At 54.9% G+C, this 15,798-nt stretch overlaps 1 protein-coding gene across 3 annotated transcripts in view; it reads left to right on the top strand.

Moving 5' to 3' along the window:
• MTSS1 (MTSS I-BAR domain containing 1) overlaps window positions 1-15,798 on the top strand; it is a 149,462-nt gene that overhangs the window by 120,705 nt on the left and 12,959 nt on the right. For all 3 annotated transcript variants that reach the window (XM_028147893.2, XM_008143278.3, XM_054708268.1), the window contains exons 5-8: window positions 286-377; window positions 2,132-2,206; window positions 13,449-13,606; window positions 14,590-14,697. In XM_028147893.2, coding sequence (XP_028003694.1) covers window positions 286-377; window positions 2,132-2,206; window positions 13,449-13,606; window positions 14,590-14,697 — 433 coding nt within the window. The remainder of the gene's footprint in view (window positions 1-285; window positions 378-2,131; window positions 2,207-13,448; window positions 13,607-14,589; window positions 14,698-15,798) is intronic.

Genomic DNA, 15,798 nt, shown 5'->3' with positions numbered 1-15,798 from the left:
AGACCCCACCGCACACAACGCTGCTTGTTAATGAAATAAACATGCACGGGGATGAGAGGCCATTTCTGTCGGTCACGCGTGCAGCTGCTGCACAGCCCTTGCGAAGCATCCTGAAAACAAGTTTGCTGCACAAAAGGGGATTTGAATGTGAACTTGGGCGCAGTATGCTGCCTTGTCTCGCTTCAGCTAATGGTGATTTTGGTGTGTTTTGACAACCAAGGGTTCAGTCTTGACAACAGAAATATAGCTGTTTAATTTCTCCCTTTCTTTCCCTTTTGGTAAAAGTGCTTTAATCGATTGTCTGATAAACCCACTTCAAGAACAGATGGAAGAATGGAAGAAAGTGGCCAACCAGCTGGATAAAGACCACGCAAAAGGTACGGGCGCGCTGTCCGCTGTGGAATAGCATCCCACCAAGAGCTGGTGCCTCTGCTGGGGTTCCTGGTGTCCCCAAGGGCCCCTCTGCCCCTGCGTGTCCCGCGGGCCTTTCAGGGTTGGACGATGAGGAGTCGAAAGGGGTCCCGCAGCAGGGCCCGGTGCTCGAGTTTCGGCACAAACCGTCCCCAGCAGCCGCCAGCCTGGTCGCTCTGTGGCGTGAATTGTGATCCGCTGAATTAAGAGTGAATCGAAGCCCAGCTGGTGTGGCCCGTGGTTGAGCTGTTGACCTATGAACCAGGAGGTCATGGTTGATTCCAGGTCGGGGCACATGCCCAGGTTTAGGGCTCGATCCCCAGTAGGGAGTGTGCAGGAGGAAGCCGATCAATGATTCTCTCTCATCATTGATGTTTCTGTCTCCTTGTTCCTTCCTCTCTCTGAAATCAACTTTTCAAAAAAGAGAAGTGAATTGTAATGCCAGGCTTAACAGCCAGAGGTTCATGCTTAAGGCATGGCAGCCCATTTAAAAACCACACCTTTAGTGATGTAAGCTCATGGCCAACTCAGCACCTCATGTGCCCGCCTCTGGGGACAGAGTGGTCCAGACAGACACCGCCCCTGCCCTGTCCGTCTTCTGGAGCCCGAGGGAGGGGTGCTGGCCGGGGGGAAGGGGCAGGAGGCATTCTCCAAGGGTCACAGCCTGCGCTGTGCGCTGGGGAAGGAAGCACGTGGGCAGCTCCGAGGGCACACACCTGGGGAAGGGCTGGCTGACAGGCAGTTGTGAGAGCGTTTAAAGGCGGGCTCTGTGGGCTTTGGGGGGGAAGGGGAGCATGGGGAGTAACAGGAAACTGGTTGTTGGTGCTGGATTGGATACGAGGGCAGTGGAAGAGAGAAGTGCCGAGGGGACTCTTATTTAGTTACGGTAGGTCCTTGGGTTCCGTCGGAGATCTGTTCCTACGGCGACGTAACGCGATTTTCGCCGTAAGTCGGACCCACCTCCATAAGCACCTACGTCACTCACATGGAGCACATACACAGCAGTAATGAAGTGAAACTAACAAAAATGTAAAAGAAAGATAACAATTCCTGACCTTTACTTGTGGTAAGTACATAATAAAAAACATAAAGCACATACGTACATACGTCGAAATGACAGAACTTTTTTTTTTATAAATAAATAGGAGATGGCGACATAACTACAAAACAGCATAAGTCGAGTCCGACGTAACCTGAGGACTACCTATATTTATTTATTTATTTAAAATATATTGTTATTGATTTCAGAGAGGAAGGGAGGGGGAGAGAGAGATAGAAACATCAATAATGAGAGAGAATCATTGACTGGCTGCCTCCTGCACGCCCCACCCAGGGGATCGAGCCTGCAACCTGGCATGTGCCCTGACCAGGAATTGAACTGTGACCTTTTGGTTCATAGGTCGAGGCTCAACCGAGGAGTCATGCCCGGCAAGGCTGAATTTCTCATTTTCAGTAAAATTTTCCCAAATGCCGTCTCTCTGAGCAGCTGATATGAATGAATGCTTTTGGGAAAGACCACGGTGTGTGTTGTCGTTTGTCACGTTAATAACGTCTCCTGCTCTAAAACGTCATCGCCAGGTTCTTAACACACGGGATTCCGACGAAGCTATTTATTATGCGCCACAGTTTATGCTCTCTGGGATGAAAGTAGCGGCTGTTCCAAAAATATCTTCTGTTGAGCAAAGTGGTAAAGTGATTCAATTATTCTGCTTCCTCCTAGAATATAAAAAAGCTCGTCAAGAGATAAAGAAGAAGTCCTCAGATACACTGAAACTGCAGAAGAAAGCAAAGAAAGGTAACTACGAATTCTGTAGTTAATTGTGTCACTTTGGGGAAAAGCGCATGTGCTTGATTTGTCTTTGAAGCAGAGAGTTCGAGGCAGACTTCCTTCCGTGGGGCGGCCCCGGAGAGCAGACGGGAGCAGAGAGACTGCGCCTGAGTTCGTTCTCGGGCCAGACTCTCTGTCCACTTCAGGCCCCTGCAGAGCTGTCCTTGACTTGTTCCCTCTCCACACCTTTGTCTCCAAAATCTGACAGCTGCCATGCCTGCTGTACTTTAGCATGAAGCCTGTGCATTTCTTGGAATCATGCACAAAAGCCTTTATGCAGATGTTCTAGTCTAACTCTTACAGAAATGATGTCATCTTCTCCTGCATCTTTCCCGGCCTGTAATCTCTGAAACCCTTTGTTAAGTCTCGTGAGTGTTAGAAATGGCTGTCCCGGGAGCCAGAAGTCATTGCTGAAAGGGAGCTTTTTCATGGGGCTCGTGAGGGTGGGGGCTCCGGAAGGAAACGCAGACCGTCAAGGTGCCCTCCTGCCGCCTCCCTGCCCCTCGCCGTCCACACACCAGTCGCTGTGGGAGCCGTGACCCAGCTTTGCTCTTGGGCCCCGACTGGGAGTCTGAGGAGCCAGCTCTGGCTGCATCCACTTTGCAAGTGTTTGCAACGTGGTACCAAGACCTAAAGTGCGGGGCTCCCTCCTGAACTTGAGAAGGTGACATTCCTTCCAGACTGTTCTTGACACCACGCCTTTTAATTTGCTGCCTCACAGCTGATGCAGCGGACTCTCCCCTCTGGCTGCTCTGTGGCTCACGTTTATCGCTTATTTGGGACAATGATCTTTTGAGGTAGAAAGCCCCAAAACCAAAGTTCCTCTTTCCTAAACAAGCAGTTCGGTTTTTGAATTAAAAGAAAATACACTTGGAGAGATGGAATGGTTTGTGGAAGAGAGGTGAGGACAGGACAAGGTTTTGACATTTCTAAGAAATGCCCTCCTGGTTCTTATATAAACCACTAGAGGCCCAGTGCATGAAATTCATGCACAGGGGGGGGGGGGGGGGGGTTCCTCAGTCTGGCCTGCACCCTCTCCAATCTGGGACCCCTCGGGGGATGTCCGACTGCTGGTTTAGGCAGTCAGACATCTCTCTCTCAATCCAGGATAACTGACTCCTAACCACTCGCCTGCCTGCCTGCCTGCCTGATCGCCCCTAACCTCTCTGCCTACCTGATTGCCCCTAACTGCCTCTGCCTGCCTGATCACCCCTAACTGTCCTCCCCTGCCAGCCTGATCTTGCCCCCAACTGCCCTCCTCTGCCTGCCTGATTTTGCCCCCAACTGCCCTCCCCTGCATGCCTGATCGCCCCTAACTGCCTCTGCCTTGGCCCCCACCACCATGGCTTTGTCCAGAAGGCAGTCGGATGTCTGGAAGATGGCTGGTTGACCCAGTCTAATTAGCATATTACCCTTTTATTAGTATAGATAGATTATATAGGATAGCATTGCTTAAATGGGGGTGGGGGAGCCTTTTTCAGGAGGAGGAGATGCTCTTGGCAGACAATAACACATAATCCCTATATCTGGACTGTAGCCAGCCATATGCACTATACTGCCAAACTGGTCATTAAAAAATTGAATCACTTTCTTACACCTTACACCAAACAGCTGTTGCCCTTAAAACCCCTCCTCAGCCCCCACCTTAGGTTCTGCCTTTGCAGTTCACCCAGAGTAGGTTCTGATTGGTCGGTTTCTATGACAGTCAGCGTCAAAAGCTCTACTTCCTAGGCAGCCATTGGCTCCTCACAGTTCACCCAGATTTGGTTCTGATTGGTCAGTTTCTATGCCAGTCAGCATCAAGCTCCGCCTCCTAGGCAGTTATTGGCTCCTCGCACTTAACCCAGATTTAGTTCCGATTGGTCGGTTTCTATGCCAGTCAGTGTTAAAAGCTCCACATCCTAGGCAGCCATTGGCTCCTTGCAATTCACCCAGATTTGGTTCTGATTGGTTGGTTTCTATGCCAATCAGCATCCTCGGGCCTATCTCCGGGCCTGATCATAGAGGTGGGGCTGATCAGCAGCTGCCCCAGGCTGCTGGCGAGCAGGCTGAACTGCTGACCTTTGGGAGAGAGAGGCTTGGCTGCTGGCAAGGCCCAGAGAGAGAAGCAGGGTCTGATCACCCTGCTTCTCTCTCTGGGCCTCGCCAGCAGCTGCTGCCGCTGCCATCAGCCCTGCGTCTCTCTCTCTCCAAGAGGTCAGCAGTTCAGCCTGATCTCCTGCTGCATGTGCAGCCTGGTGTTTGGTTGAGCCTACAGTCGTTTTGAATGTTATGACCCTGGCTCGTGCGCGCATGCGCGCGCGCTCTTTCTCTCTCTCTCTCTACATATATATATCTTGAAACGGTCTAAAATATATATCTTGAAACGGTCTAAAATTATATATATATATTTTTTTATTTTTTTATTTTTTATTTTTAGACCGTTTCAAGATAGCAGCAGCAGGATTTCCACCATGGTCAGGTTTTCGGTTAGCGTTGGCCCCAGTTGTTTCTTCTGGGTGTGTTTTCCTGGTCTGGTTGCTTCTCACAACGACCTTCTATCCAGTGAGGGCCCCTGGGAGCAAGTGGTCGACAAGCAGCAGGGTTTGTGGCCAGTAGCATTTGAGCGCGTCCGGAGGTGAAAGTTTGTAAATAATGCTGCCACCAAGTCCATTGAATCCGAGGTTCCATGGAAGTGCAGGCTGGGAAACATGGGAGCTCATCTCCACCTACCTGACAACGTGGCGGCTGGGGGAGAGGAGAGATGATGGGTTTAGAGGGCGGGTCCAGGGAAGATGCTGATGGCTTGGCAAAGGTGCGGGAGTCGGCGAAAAGGATGAGATACGAAAAAGTAGCTTTTCCCTTTGCTCTTCCTGACGTCACTTTTCGGAGCCTTCAGCTCTTGGCTGCAGCGATAATCCTTTTATCCGAATTCTGCATGGAGGCTGCCACTCCAAGGTGCTGGCGCGTCCAGTGAGCGCAATCGGACCGACAGGGAAGCCTGGTAGGTTGGCGGCAGTGCAGCACGAAGAGAAGTTTCTGGCGTTAGACTTGCGGGCACTGGCTCAGGCCGCCCGGGGAGGCTGGCGCGCTTCCCGGCGAGGCGCCCGGTAGAAAGATTCGGGGGCCTCCGGGCTGGCCTGTGGGACGCGAAGGGATGCTCTGGTCCCGGGACTTGGGAATAACTGGCACTTAGTGTGCGGTTTCTCAGGGCCCGTGGGCCTGAAGATGGAGAGGATGGAGGCTGTGACCTGAAGCAGCCGTCTTTCCGTCCCTGCACGTAGCTGGGGGTCTCAGGCCCCATATCCCCTCCAGATTAGGTGGCCGAGGTGGCGTGCTTACGTCCACAGCCAAGTCGGATCAGTAGCTTGGAATGTTCTGGATGATTTTCTAGTTACTCCAGAAAACAGGTTTTTATGTCTTTCCTTCATAAACAACTGTTTTTTTCTAATATAAGCATTATTTTTACCAAGTGTTGATACTTGTGTGTTTCCGGGGTGAATGGAGCCTTCGATGAGGGACCAGGCTCGTCATTCTGGGTGGACGTGTGTGATGGGGTGCTCCAGCGGCCCGAGAATGGACTAGGAATGCTGTGCGTTTCGGGACGGGAGAAATCCGGTTATCTGAGGCTCCCAGTTCGTCGGGTCTGGTTAGCCCAAGCTCCCCGGAGCCTCTCCATCCGTTAAGTCTCCTTCAGGGGCAGCTACCTGGCCTCTTCGCTTACGAAGTGCTGTGATGCCTCTGAGATTCACACCAGGTGTCAGGATGGCCTTCCTTTGAGAGACCCGGACGTTGTAATACGCTCACCCTTGAACCTGACATTTAAATAGTCGCATCTGGCTGAAGCCGGTTTAGCTCAGTGGATAGAGCGTCGGCCTGTCCCAGGTTCGATTCCGGTCAAGGTCATGTACCTTGGTTGCGGGCACATCCAGTAGGGGGTGTGCAGGAGGCAGTGATCGATCGATGTTTCTAACTTTCTATCCCTCTCTCTTCCTCTCTGTAAAAACAATAAAATTTATATTTAAATAGTCGCATCTGTCATTGATCAGCAGCAGCTGCAAAATTAATAGTATATACAGACTCACAGAGTTCCAGACGAGCACATGACTTGTCTTTATACTACAACTTTTAATTCTTTAATTAGTTTTTTTCATTCCCACCCCAGCTCAAACTTCGTGTCATAGGGTTTTCCTAGTGACTCTTCACGTTACAACACGTCACACTTGAAAGGGTGTCTTGGTCAAGCACTTCATTGGCTCCTTTGGAATATAGCCTTCCTCCCTCTTCGGAAGAACCTTGCTGTGTGGCCCGGGCTGATGATTCCCAGCTGGGCGGGCTTCTGCGGAGAGGAGGAGGGGAGAACATCAGTGGGCCAGGGCAGGGCGCGTGGCTGTGCGGTCTTGGGGGGGTGGCTGCCTCCTGTGGTAAAATCCGGTGGCTGCCGTGGACGGTTGGACACGCGAAAGGGAGGTAAGACTGCTGCTCGAATACCACTTTGACGGTGTGATTTTCCTTTTTGTGTCAATTGTGTATCCTGCACTTTGTCACCGTGTGTCCCCCGCCAGTGGACGTTCTCGGTAAGTCTACCATCCAACCTCCGGTGGCTGGTCACGGTGCGGTCCTCGCTGTGGGCTGGTCCAGGCCTCTGCCAGTGGCCCACGCTCTCCTTCCAGCTCAGAACAATCGGCGGTGCCTACTTGGTTCTCCGTGCCTTTAAGGAAATGGTGTGTGCGTGTGTGCGGTCACTTCCTTCCTTCCATGTTTGGCACTGCAATGGATTAGCACGACATTCAAAGCGCTTTTGAATCAATATAATCCAGTTTAGACTCATGGAAAGAAGAAATACAGAGTGATTTAAACCCTCCTTGCCCCAGGAAATAAACACTTATACATACATATGTATCTAAGAATACATATGTGTGTGTGTGTGTGTTTATACCACAAACGAAACCTGTAGAGCCAAATTCAGTAACTCCCCTACAGTAATTTCCAAGTCAGATTTGGTTGTATTAATATGGCAAAGTATCATTTACTTTGCCTTCCCAGAAGTAGAAAGTTCTGTCCCAAAACTTAGAATTCATTAAAAAAAAAATCAAAACCAAAGTATTTCTTATTTCAGCAGAGTTTGTGGAAATGCTCACTTCAAAGGTATCGGATGCTCAAATCCAATAATCAGAATGATTCTTCTTGATTGAATGTCAGACCTCATCCTGCGGGTGATTTTGCTACTAAACCTTCAAGTTGCTCTTGGGCGTCTCGGGGCTGTCCGTCTGTCTCGGGAGGCCGGCCTGCGAGGTGTCCGCGTGTCTGAGCATTCGCACTGAGCAGCTCCCAAGGGGGGGTTGGGTGGGATTCTGTCACCGACGACGACGAACCCGAGCCACACGGGTCTCCCCTGACAGGTGGGGGCACAGCTCTGCCTCGACGTCCCCTCATGGTGACGCTGGGCTGCTGCTTCCCCGGTTTGACGAAGGACGGTCCTCGCCAGGCCTCACGCTGTGCTGGGAAACAGCGCGGCCATGCTGAGGGCCCCTCGGGAGGGCGGTGAGGCGCGTGCTCCGTGCTCATCGGGATAGGTTTCATGTACCGTAGCCTTGACCATTGGACGCGTACGTGCTGGCGCTTTAGTGCGTTCACAGCGTTGTGCAGCCATTCCCACCACCTAATTTCAGAGCACTTGCATCACCCCCAAAAGACGCCCCCAGCCATCGCCCCATTCCCTGTGCCCCCAGCCCGTTGCTGAGGGGCGCTGGGAGGTCGTGCTGTAGCTGGAGACCTGGCACAGGGGCGAATGGCTTCTGTCTCCTCAGGTGCAGGGCTAGGCGGAGGTGAGCAGGGACCCGATCAGGAAAGACATGACTTTCGGGACAGTGTTGAAGCCCTTGAAGACTTCCTGGTTTCTAGAAAGTTCTGCTGTGATGGTGTCCATTTGGATTAAATAGACCGTGTCTATTTGGGTTAGATAGATAGTGGCCCAAATGGACACCTCGTTAGCGAGTGGCTTTTGTTCAGGTGAGAGGTGCCCGTGGCCAGGGCACAGGGATGGGGAGGTGATCGGGTTCGAGAGCTGTTTGGGAGAAAGTAAGTGAAAGGGGGAGTGGAAGGGGGAGTGGGTTTCTGGGTCCGGCGACCGGGTGGAGGGTGGGAGTGTTTCTCTAACCGCAGAGGAGGAGCCTTCCCGGTGACAGGAGGGGACGTGGATGCTCCGTGTGAGCCACAGGTCGCCGTGGGGTGGTTTCTGTGGTTCTCCGAGCTGTCTCGTCTCAGTCTGCTTTGACGGACAGCTGCTCGCTCAGGACCAGCGAATCTCGACGAAATGCCTACCTTTAGGGGAAGGATTAGGGGGCTGCGAACTGAATGCTCATTTTTTAAAAAAAATATATTTTATTGATTTTTTTTACAGAGAGGAAGGGAGAGGGATAGAGAGAAACATCGATGAGAGAGAAACTCGATCAGCTGCCTCCTGCACACCCCCCACTGGGGATGTGGCAACCAAGGTACATGCCCTTACCGGAATCGAACCCAGGACCTTTCAGTCCGCAGGCCGACGCTCTATCCACTGAGCCAAACCGGTCTCGGCTGAATGCTCATTTTTTTAAAAACCCACCGTGCCCTCCATCCTCCCCCTGCTGAGGTGCCAGGGACGCCGTGTGGCCCCCGATGGCGCTGACGCTCACCCAGTGCCCTCCGCGTGCTGAGTGCTTCGTAGGAATGAGGTTGTGTGGCCTCAGGAGCCATATGAGCTCTAGGGACTCGCTGCTGTCCACAGTGCACAGATGAGGAGAAATAGGCCCAGCGTGTTGACAGAATAACAAATTGAGCTTGAAAATTTTTAAGTCAAAAGCCTCCAGTCTGTCTTTCTTTTCTCTTTGGGGAATCAGTCCAGTACTGTTGCCGGACATCGGAGAGACCTGTAGAGGGATAATGGGAGCCGCCTCCCGTTGGAAAAGGGAATTTTTCATTCCAGAATCGAATCCCCAGCTCACCCTGCATGCCCGTGTCTGTATTTATATCCCATTTGTCACCAGCTCGAAGATGCCATCCACTGTAAGATGCACCATTATTTTCTAAACCACGAAAAAGAAGCCCCTGCTGGTTAAACTGGTGACACGCCGTTGATTGTAGGACACAGCTTGATTTGTGAGGTGCAAAGATGTGGGAAGGGGGCCTGTTAGAGTGAAATACAGTGCTGTGTCAGGGCAGATGGAAGTCATTTTGTGGGGTTCTCGCGGCTTCCTCAGACATCCGTCTCGGGAAGACAAATGGCTTTGGATGTTTCCTGACAGCGATCTTGGCCGGTGTGGCCTGGGTTTGTTCTCTGCGGGAAGCCCTCCCCCTGAGCCTGGGTCTGCCCGGTCCAGCGCGAGGCTCAGGTGAGGGCTGCAGTGTGTGGGGAGAGGCTGGAGGTCCCACCTCACGCTGATGGCTCCGACTGGCTTTTTAATTGGGCTGTCGCGGGCGGACTGGGCCACTCAGCTCCTGGCATATTTGCTGTGAGCGTGAAGGGGCCTCTGAACAAGAAAGACTGAGGGTTGGGGTCTGGCCGGGCCCATCCCCAGCTCGGTGGCCCTGTGCCAGCCACTTTGCCTCCCTCAGTCTTAGTTTTCCCCTCTGTTCAAAGGAGGTGTTAATTCCTGCCTTGAACATTTATGTAAAAACTAGAGGCCCGGTGCATGAAATTTGTGCACTCGGCAGGGAGCCCTCAGCCCGACCTGCGCCCTCTAGCAGTCCGGGAGCCCTCGGGGATGTCCGACTGACGACTTAGGCCTGCTCCCCGCCTGCAGTTAGACATCCTTAGCGCTGCTATGGAGGCGGGAGAGGCACCCACCACCACCGCTGCGCTCGCCAGCCATGAGCCTGGCTTCTGGCTGAGCAGTGCTCCCCCTGCGGGAGCACACTGACCACCAGGGGGCAGCTTCTGTGTTGAGCATCTGCCCTTTGGTGATCAGCGTGTGTTATAGCAACCGGTCGTTCAGCCATTCGGTAGATTTGCATATTAGCCTTTCATTATATAGGATTAAAGAAAATACAGAGCAAATGATGGGAAGATATGGGATCTTCATTCTACTCCAGGAAGGTTTATGAACTCTCCCTACTTAATTAACAGACAGCCGGCAAACCCCCTTCCTCTCAGGGAGCCATGCCCTGGCGCCCGCCCATTTGTAGGGCATTGCCCCAGGAACATTTCTTGGGAAAAGAAGAATCATGTGACTTCCCCTGGGAGCAGAGGGCTCCTGGCTTTCGTGCCTCGGGATTCTCCAGCAGCACCGAGACCTGGAAACTGGCAGAGGGGGAACATTCTCAAGACCAAGAGGGCTCAGACTGCACAGGCCGGGTCAATAACAGGAATTTTATCGGCAAAGCCCATGGGAGGCGCCCCTCCCTTCTTTTGGCTGCTCGGCTGGCCTGGAATTTGCTAGTTTTATGGTCTCAGTCCATTTAAGGCCGAGGCAATGGAGGACGGTGAGCAAACACAGAGGGAGCTGTTCTATCCCCGCCTCCTTCATCCGCAGGCAGGTGTGCTGGGCCAGAAGGTACAGGATCCGTGGGGGAACCGATGTCACTCAGAGAACTAGAGAGAGGAAGGTGGACTTACTAATAATACTGGGGAGCGTCGTGAACGTTGCATAAAAGGAACTTCTGAGCTCACGTGGCCGAATCCTAATCTCGGGAGAGAGTTTGAGGAGGGTTTGCCTCAAGGATGGAGACCTGCAGGGTGAGCAGGCCAGGCAGGTGGGGAGGAGGGAGAGCGTCTGTGAAGGTGGATGGGAAGGGGAGAGGGGAGGGAGGGGGTAATGAGCTCGAGGCCCTGAGTGGACCGGCTGACCCATGCATGCCTGGCAGGCAGGCCGTGTTAAGGACATTGGACTTTTCTTGAACGAAACAGGAGCTGTTGACAAGAAGTGATAATACTTGCATTTTTAAAGGAATCGGAGCTGCCGACCTAAACGCAGTCAGGGTGACATAGGAGGGGCCCTTGCAGCCGTCCAGTGAGGGTGGCGACAGGCGAAAGGAGAGGACAGAGAGTCCGTGTGGGCGGGAGCTGGAGTGGCCAGGACACGTGCGGAGGTGCCGGGCTCCTGAACTCTCAGTGCTGGCTGCGCACCTGAAGCCACGCACGCACCGGAAACCACCCCACATGCAGGGAAGCCCTGGAAGGCTGCCCACGTTCCCCGCCTCCCGCAACCTGCAGCGCGGGCCGACCTCGGGCCCCGCTGGGAGAGCCGCAGGACTCGGGGCTGGTCTAAGGCCTTCCGCCCGCCCGCCCGCCCGCCTCGGAGTCTCTTCCTGATGCTCCAGCCCACGACACACGGAGCCTGCAGACCTGGTCAGCTGCTCTTCCTTCCGTGGAGGAGGTGGAGCGGGGGGAGAGGAAGTAGACTGAAAGGCTAATGCTTGACCAACCCTCCTGCTACCCCGGGACGCTGCTGGAGGCCCTGATGGAATGATCCAGGGTGGACGGTGACTAAGGTGGGAGTGCGTGAGCGGTCCCCTGAGGAAACGCGGGAACTTCTCAGCAGCAGGTTCCTGCGTGATGTAATGGTTGGGTACCGCCGTCCGGGGGATTCAGTGCTGCCGGGGGTGTGCCCCCGCCCCCACGTGTGTGCTCACTGGATGAGGGTTACGCGTGCGCCGTGTTCACGGTGCTTTCCGGACATGGAGGCACGTCCGGGGCGACCTGACTGCATGTGGCTTCCCCTTACGTGCCGACTCCGAATGTAGTCGCTGCCTCAGGAGTGACGTCCTTAAACCCCAGCGACCTCTTTGCTGGTACGTTCTCGCCTGCCCGCCTGCTCCAGATGAACCTCTCACCTGCTTCCGAGAGAAAATACAGGATGTGTTCCTTCATTCGAGGCAGTTTTCCCTGACCCTTCTCTTTTCAAACAACGCCTTCCATTTAAAGTTCCCTGTGGCAGTGCCAAGAGGGGGACGTAGTGCCGGGCAGGAGGAGAGTGGCATTGGGTCACAGAGGCACAGGCTGTGTGGGCGCCGCCCCCACTCCCTCCTTCCCTGAGTGACGCTGCACAAGGCCCTCGCCTTCCCCGGGCCTTGGCCTCCGCGGAAACAGCAGCAGGTGGGCTCGGGTAACCCTAAGGCCGCCTCCATCTCGAACATGCCGTGTTTAAAACAAGCATTTGTTGAGCACTTGTATGCACACATGGCGTTGGGGGAGGGGGAGCGGGGGGAAACGGGGGAGAGTCCATGAGTTAGAAATTCTGTCTCAGGGTTGGGTGATGGGGGAGCCCCCTGTGTGGGGAGCCAGGGGGGAGGCTCACGCACTGGCCTCCCAGGCGGTCACCAGCGGTCACCTCGTTCCCGCTACCGGTCAGGTTTACAGTAGCCGCTCCCCTGCCCCAGGGCCCGCTTGTCCCTGTTTATCTTCTAGGGGCAGACTTGTCCTCCAAGGGCCCGCCTGTGAAGTCTTGGTCACGGAGGTGCTGCCCTGCAGTTGCGGCAGGAGCGGGCCTCGTCACTGTGTAAATGACGGGGCGTGGCTGTGTTCTGATAAAACTTTATTTATAAAGACAGTTTGCCGACCACATTCTGGAATTGTTTCAAAGGTTAACACCCTGCTTTGAACTCTAGAAACGGTTGCCTCCGTTGTGGGGTCTGTGGACCTGGCTGGACACGGACCCAGCCCCGCATCGACACCACCTTCCGTTTCTCGCCGGCAGACGGGCCGATACCCCTTGGTTACGGGCTTGTTTCGCAGGAGGCGCCGTGAGAGCTTCCCCCGGGAGCCCAGCTGGCTGCCAGGGAGCCGGGCCGCGGAGCCGGGCCTACGCTGGCCGCCCTGCTGCCGGGACAAACTCCTGGGCAAACGGAGGCTCTTTGATGGAGGTTGGCCCAGCAGAGCCAGCTCTGCCCATTTTTGGGGACATCCACAGGCCCTCGCCTGGTTCGCCCCTCAGCCTGTTCAGACTGTGCTCAGGGGAGGGCATTCGTCCGGCTGCGTGTCCCGGGGTTTGGGTGGCAGAGGCCTCTGAGCGGCTGCCCGAGGCAAGAGGGCAAGTCGGGAGTCGCCGCCCCGGAAACCGTCCTCCCAGGAATGAGCCAGGACCACTGGGACCTGGAAATGGCCGGCCCAGAACAGCAGCCACCTTACGTGCTCTCGGGTATAGCCTCCTCACCGTGGAGTCTGGGAGAAGTGCGGTTTCCACCCCAGCACCCGGGGAAGAGGGCGCTGGTCCGGCGCAGTCTCAGCAGCCGCTGGCCCTGTCGTTCGCAGGGAGGGGCGACATCCAGCCGCAGTTGGACAGCGCGCTCCAGGACGTCAACGACAAGTACCTCCTGCTGGAGGAGACCGAGAAGCAGGCCGTCCGCAAGGCGCTGATCGAAGAGCGCGGCCGGTTCTGCACCTTCATCTCGATGCTGCGGCCCGTGATCGTGAGTTCGTGGGGAGTTGCGGGAGGCCCAGGGTGCCCGCCGGGAGGAGACGCCCTCCTTCTGACTTAGCCGCCCTGCGGAGGCCCTGGGCACCTGCTGGGCGTCGGGAGTCACCATAGGAGGGACCAGGACTTCTGTGCACGTAGCTGCTGGCCCACGGCCCACAGCTCTGTTCGGAGCAGCAGTTGCTGCGCTTACTTTGTCTCCCCGAGTCAAGAAAGCCTGGCAGAGTGGTTCTCAGAGTGTGTTCCCCAGGCCAGCAGCGTCACCTGGGAACTGGTTAGAAATGCGCATTCTCAGGCCCAGCTCTGGGGGTGGGGACCCAGTCACCTGTGCTTTAAACAAGCTCCCGGGGGACTGGGTGACCCCCTGGCCAAGCTGAATACCAAGGAGCGGCCGTGAGATTAATACGGGCAGAGCCTCAACAAGTCAAATAGGCTTGTTTTTTCTTTTTATAAAATATATTTTTATTGACTAGAGAGAACGAGGAAGGGAGAGGGAGAGAGAGAAACATTGATGTGAGCAGCATCCATCGGCTGCTTCCTATACACCCCCTCCTGGGGATTGAGCCCACAGCCCGGCATGTACCCCGACTGGGAATCGGACAGGTGACCTTAGGGTGCATGGGGTATCCCAGCTCACGAGGAACACTGGCCAGGGCCACACAGGCTCATGTTTACAGTGAACTGGAGGGCTGGGGGCAGACCTGTGAGAAGACACCGGCAGCCCAGACCCTGCGAGGCAGACCTGCGGGTTCGCTGTGGCCTTGGTGCACCCCCGTCCGCGGCACGCAGGCCACCCCCATGGTGGCAGATCTCCTTTTCCCAAAAGAGAGGCTGGGAGTGCCTTCAGCAAAGATGCCCCAGTCCCAGGGGCCTTTCCTGAAAAGTCGAGAGGGTCAGCCAGGGACCCTAATGAAGGCGGGCGGGCGGGACGATGACGTGGACCCCCTGGATGACGTGCTGCGCACCCCTGCCCCGCAGGAAGAGGAAATCTCCATGCTGGGGGAGATCACGCACCTGCAGACCATATCTGAAGACCTCAAGAGCCTGACCATGGACCCCCACAAGCTGCCCTCCTCCAGTGAGCAGGTAGGCATGCTGCAGGCGCTCGGGGAGCAGCCCGGAGAGCGGCGCTTCCGGGTCCCGAGGGTCCCGTGAGGCAGGATCCCACCGAGTCATAGTCACGCTTCACAGTGAGGTCACGGTGCCCTCTCCGCCAGCCGTGCAGAGCCCTGTGTGTGCTCGGGCCGCGGCCTTCCTCGGCTCCTCTTCCCCAGGGTCCCCTCTTACAGAGGACACGGCGCTGGGAACAGTGCCTGAGCCAGGGTCACCCAGCTCGTGGGTGGCAGGACTGAGATTTGAACCAAGCAGTCAGTTTCCAGAGCCTGTGCTCCTTAAAAAACATATTTCTGTTGATTTCAGACAGGAAGGGAGAGGGAGAGAGAGATGGAAACATCAATGAGAGAGAGAATCATTGATTGGCTGCCTCCTGCACGCCCCACACTGGGGATGGAGCCCACACCGGGCATGTGCCCTGACTGGGAATTGAACCGTGACCTGGTCCACAGGTCGACCCTCAATCACTGAGCCACACCGGATGGGCCAGAGCCTGTGCCCTTAGCCTCTGTGTCCCTCTACCCTCTAGAAATACACTCATGACATGGGTGGATCTTGGCCGTCATTTGAGCCATTCTAATTAAGTAATGCGTGAGGGTCTCTCTTGGTTTTTGGTGCTTATTAATTGGTTCCTGTGACATTCCCACTGGATCAAGCGGCCCAGCTCTGGGGGTGGGGCCCAGTCACCTGTGCTTTAAACAAGCTCCCGGGGGATTGGGTGACCCACTGGCCAAGCCGCATACCAAGGAGTGGCCGTGAGATGAATAGTCAAATAGGCTTATTTTTTCTTTATATAAAATATATTTTTATTGATGAGAGAGAGAGGAAGGAAGAGGGAGAGAAACATTGACGGGAGCAGCATCAATCGGCTGCTTCCTGTACACCCCTCCTGGGGATTTATTTAGCCACCATGGTGGGGACCTGGTGTCCGTGGCATGAGACCAAGTGGGAGGAGACATATCTGGGGAGCAGCGGATGAATGACATCGTGGCTTTTGGCCTTTGTATCGAATTCTTGTCGTCCCCTTGGAGAGCCAGCTCAGAGGCAAATTGGAGAGCTTATATTTTCCAGTCT

The sequence above is a fragment of the Eptesicus fuscus genome, chromosome 19, assembly GCF_027574615.1.
Source record: "Eptesicus fuscus isolate TK198812 chromosome 19, DD_ASM_mEF_20220401, whole genome shotgun sequence".
Classification (NCBI taxonomy): domain Eukaryota; kingdom Metazoa; phylum Chordata; class Mammalia; order Chiroptera; family Vespertilionidae; genus Eptesicus; species Eptesicus fuscus.
Note: the sequence above shows the minus strand (reverse complement) of the source record. Positions and strands in the feature narration are given on the sequence as shown.